Here is a 4,122-nt window from a genome sequence, read left to right as displayed (position 1 = left end):
TGTCTATGAGCGAGTAAGCGTTTTCGAAGCAAATTTTCATTGGCTTTTGATTCGAAAACAAAAATTTAATTTTTTGTGTACTAATTTCCGTAACAACCTGCATACCTGAATGCACTCGTTAACCACAGATTCAGACAATCTAGCACACCTGAATTTATTTAGAATTTTCGAGTTTTTATCGAGGTAAACTTGACACTTATTAATCGGCGGTGACGACTTCCAGGATGCGATTTTTACGAAACCCCTTAACCTGAATAAATTGTAAACTTTGAACAAAAATACGAGATTTTCAGATCAGATGTGTAACTAACTGTTTTCTTTAAAAAAACTACCCCTTCACCCCATTGCACCCCCTTAATAATACGCAAAAAATATGGCATTTTTTTTCTAGTTTCGTTTGAACTCCAAAGTATCCGTAAATTTTTTCTAAATTTTTGAACTAGTTTATCTTGTCCATATCAGGTTCTAATCCATAATTTTGACCGTTTCGTTAAATTTTAATGAATTTATTGTGAGTCCCATAATCCCCTTAAAAATCCCAAATTTGACATAGGGGCTTTGAAGCACTTGGCGAATTAAAAAAATAATTAAAAAAAACAATTTTTTCTTGTTTTCAACCCCAACCCCTAACATACCACCCTTAAATTTTGGAATTTGGGGATGATTTTACAATATATTGAGACCAAGGGAAACATGTGTGTAAAATTTTAATATTATGGGACAATTCTTTCTAGACGCAAGAGCCCATAGCTAACCTACAAATTTATTAGGACAAAACTCAACTTCGAAAGAAGAGACGACTTGTTTTTGCTTTTCATCAGAGCGAAAACATGCTAACAAAATTTAATATAGTTGTTTTAATAATTTGAACTAAAAACAATAAAAAAAAATACGGTTCGTGGATAGATGGTGTCAAAATTTGAAAAAATCCTATTCTTTATTTGTATATTGATAAATTGCAATTCTTCTTCAAGATTTCTTTCCTATTTTACTACTTTTTTTTGATAACTCATAATATTACCGAATATTCAAAATTAATCTCTTAAGACTGTTATTTTTCATCACTGATAAGCGATAAGCAAAACGGGCAACCACCACGTTCCCATGTCACCCCCCAACCACTTCCTCTTCACGAAATGCAAAACCAACGACCTTATCACTTTGTTGTGATCCTCACATCCGGGGCTAATTCCTTATAAAACCCCATTTTCCCCTTCGAGAAACCATCAGTTCGCTCTCTGCACCATTGACACAACAATGGCAAAACGCAACAACAAGAACCTTCTGCTTCTCTTCGACCACCCCCTGGAGCCGTCATTCATCCCCAAAGGCGACAAGAAAACCGTCTTCCAGGTCCCCCAAGAGTACCTCCCGCAGAACTACCAACCCCTCGCCCCAGTTCTCGCAACCCGCTTTGGCGACAAAGGTCAAGAAGCGATTCGTTTGAAGAAGATCTCCGTTCCTCATCTCGGTGAGATTCTCGATTTGAAACGCGATGAAAACTTCTCTTTGTTCTTCGTAAAACATCGCGAAATTGCCGGTCAACTCATTGAGATCTTTATGGGGATGAGAGACACCGATGACTTGCTCTCGATGGCGGTTTATGCACGTGATCGTGTTAATCCATACCTGTTCAACTATGCGCTTTCTGTGGCTCTGCTACATCGAAAAGACACGCAGAATTTGGATCTGCCGTCGTTTGTCCGCAACTTCCCGGACAAGTACGTTGATCCAAAGATCTTCACGCGGGCAAGGGAAGAAGCTAAGGTCGTTCCGGAAGGATCAAGAACACCAATTCCCATTCCTAGAGATTACACAGCGTCGGAAGTTGAAGAAGAGCAACGCTTGGCGTATTTTAGAGAAGATCTGGGTGCAAACCTCCACCACTGGCACTGGCACTTGGTGTATCCTTTAAACGGCGACAAAGCCATCGTCGCTAAAAACCGGAGAGGCGAACTCTTCTATTACATGCACCAGCAGATCATCGCGAGGTACAACTTCGAGCGACTCTGCAACAAGTTGAAGCGTGTTGAACGACTCAGTGATTTCAAGAAGCCGATTAAAGAAGGGTACTTCCCGAAGTTGAACAGTGTTGTGGCGAGCAGAACTTATGCTGCAAGACCCGCCAATCAGACGCTCCAAGACATCCATCGGGCCGCGGATCAGATACGACAGGATGTTGATGATTTGAAGAGGTGGCATGATGAGATCTTAAGCGCCATCCAGAGCGGAACTGTTAAAAATGTAAGTTGATTAACGGAAGTGGAAGATTCTTAATTTCTTCACAGGGACAAGGCCAAACCATTGAGTTAACTGAAAGTGGAGGAATTGATACTTTGGGTAACATTGTCGAGTCAAGCGTTCTTTCGCCCAACAGGCAACTCTACGGAGACTTGCACAACATGGGGCACGTCTTCTTGGCGTACATCCACGACCCGGACCACCGATATCTGGTAAAAAAATCTCGTCTTAATCTGTCTTAACTGAAGACTTTAGGAATCTTTCGGGGTAATGGGTGATGTGGCTACCGCCATGCGCGACCCGGTCTTCTACCGCTGGCACGCTTTGGTTGACAGCATCTTCCAGAAGCACAAAGAGACTCTTCCTCGCTACACCGAAAACCAGTTGGATTATCCCGGTGTTAGCGTCACCAAAATCGAAGTTAACTCCCAAGGGAGTCCCGCGAACGTCTTCAACACCTTCTGGCAAGAATCCGATATTGATTTATCCAGAGGCATGGACTTCCAGGAAGAAGGTCCAATCTTCGTCCGCTTCACCCATCTTCAACACCAACCCTTTTCTTATAACATTACGGTGAATAACACCAACCCTGGTACCAAGATGGGTACTTGCCGCATTTTCTTATCGCCGAAATTCGACGAAGCCGGCAAAACCTGGTTCTTCAGAGACCAACGACAGATGTTTATCGAATTGGACAAATTTACTGTAACACGTACGTTGAACCACATCAAAGATCTCGCTTTTATTATTTAATTAAACTTACAGTAAAGCAAGGAATGAACACCATGGTCCACCAGTCCCACAGATCTTCAGTTACCATTCCTTTTGATAGAACCTTCAGGGATTTAGACACGAGTCGACCGAGTGAAGGTACTGAAGCACTCGACCGCTTCAACTTCTGTGGCTGTGGATGGCCGCAAAATCTCTTGATTCCCAAAGGAACCGCTGAAGGAATGAAGTGCGAGCTTTTCGTGATGATCTCCAACTATGATGATGATAGAGTCGAGCAGAGCATGGAGGGAGTTTGCAATGATGCTGGAAGCTATTGCGGAATCAAAGACAAATTGTATCCTGACCGGCGCTCTATGGGATATCCCTTTGACCGCCTTCCAAGGGATGGTGTTATGAATTTGCAACAGTTCTTGACGCCCAACATGCGCGTGGCTAATGTTACCATCAACTACAAGGACAGGATTGTAAAGAAATTGGATGCTTAAACTAAACGAAGGATAATGGCTAATTTTTGAATAAACATTTTATATAGCAATGCAAATCTGTGTTAATTTCTTTTTTTGACATTCTTTTTTTGTCGTTTATTTTTTTAAAGAACTGAGCATTTTTCTATTCGTTGATTCCTCAAAGTGCGAAGAGAAACTTTTCGGTGACTTTAAGTACACAATCGAACAATTTTAGAAAAAATTCTTGTTACAAGCATTCTGAAAATGGATTTTATTACTAAAAGGTAATTTTCAACTAAAAAACTGTCTAAAAAGTCATTATGCCCACGTCGTCCAAAACAAAATATTAATTTTTGGGCGACTTAAACTGAAAATAGAATTTTTAGGCCTCAAAAGCGGCCTAAAAGTACGTCTTTTCTGGCCGCAAACATTTTTGGCCGATCTATGGTGCCGCCATCTATCCATAGTTTTGCATATTACATCAAGATACCGACAATACCCCCAATTTTATAATTATTTAGGTCAAATCAAATCGACAAACTGCTGTAAAGTGCAATAAAGACGTGTTGAATTATTGAAAATGAAACATGTCTAGTAGTGGTGCTGCAACAACATCAAAAAGCACATTAAACCTAATTCATACAAATTGTGAAGCTACACATGCCGAAACGGCAAATGTAAATAAAAAAATATGAACTTTTCT

At 40.6% G+C, this 4,122-nt stretch overlaps 1 protein-coding gene across 1 annotated transcript; it reads left to right on the top strand.

Moving 5' to 3' along the window:
* Positions 1-1,257: 1,257 nt before the first annotated feature.
* LOC148176901 (phenoloxidase 1-like) lies at positions 1,258-3,700 on the top strand. Its single transcript, XM_088033225.1, has 5 exons — positions 1,258-2,244; positions 2,289-2,453; positions 2,497-2,953; positions 3,007-3,443; positions 3,596-3,700. The coding sequence occupies exons 1-5, from the start codon at positions 1,258-1,260 to the stop codon at positions 3,698-3,700; spliced, it is 2,151 nt and encodes a 716-aa protein (XP_087889351.1).
* Positions 3,701-4,122: the final 422 nt, after the last annotated feature.

The sequence above is a fragment of the Gnatocerus cornutus genome, chromosome 3 (genome assembly GCF_029298725.1).
Source record: "Gnatocerus cornutus isolate USDA-ARS CGAHR chromosome 3, icGnaCorn1.1, whole genome shotgun sequence".
NCBI lineage: Eukaryota > Metazoa > Arthropoda > Insecta > Coleoptera > Tenebrionidae > Gnatocerus > Gnatocerus cornutus.
Note: the sequence above shows the minus strand (reverse complement) of the source record. Positions and strands in the feature narration are given on the sequence as shown.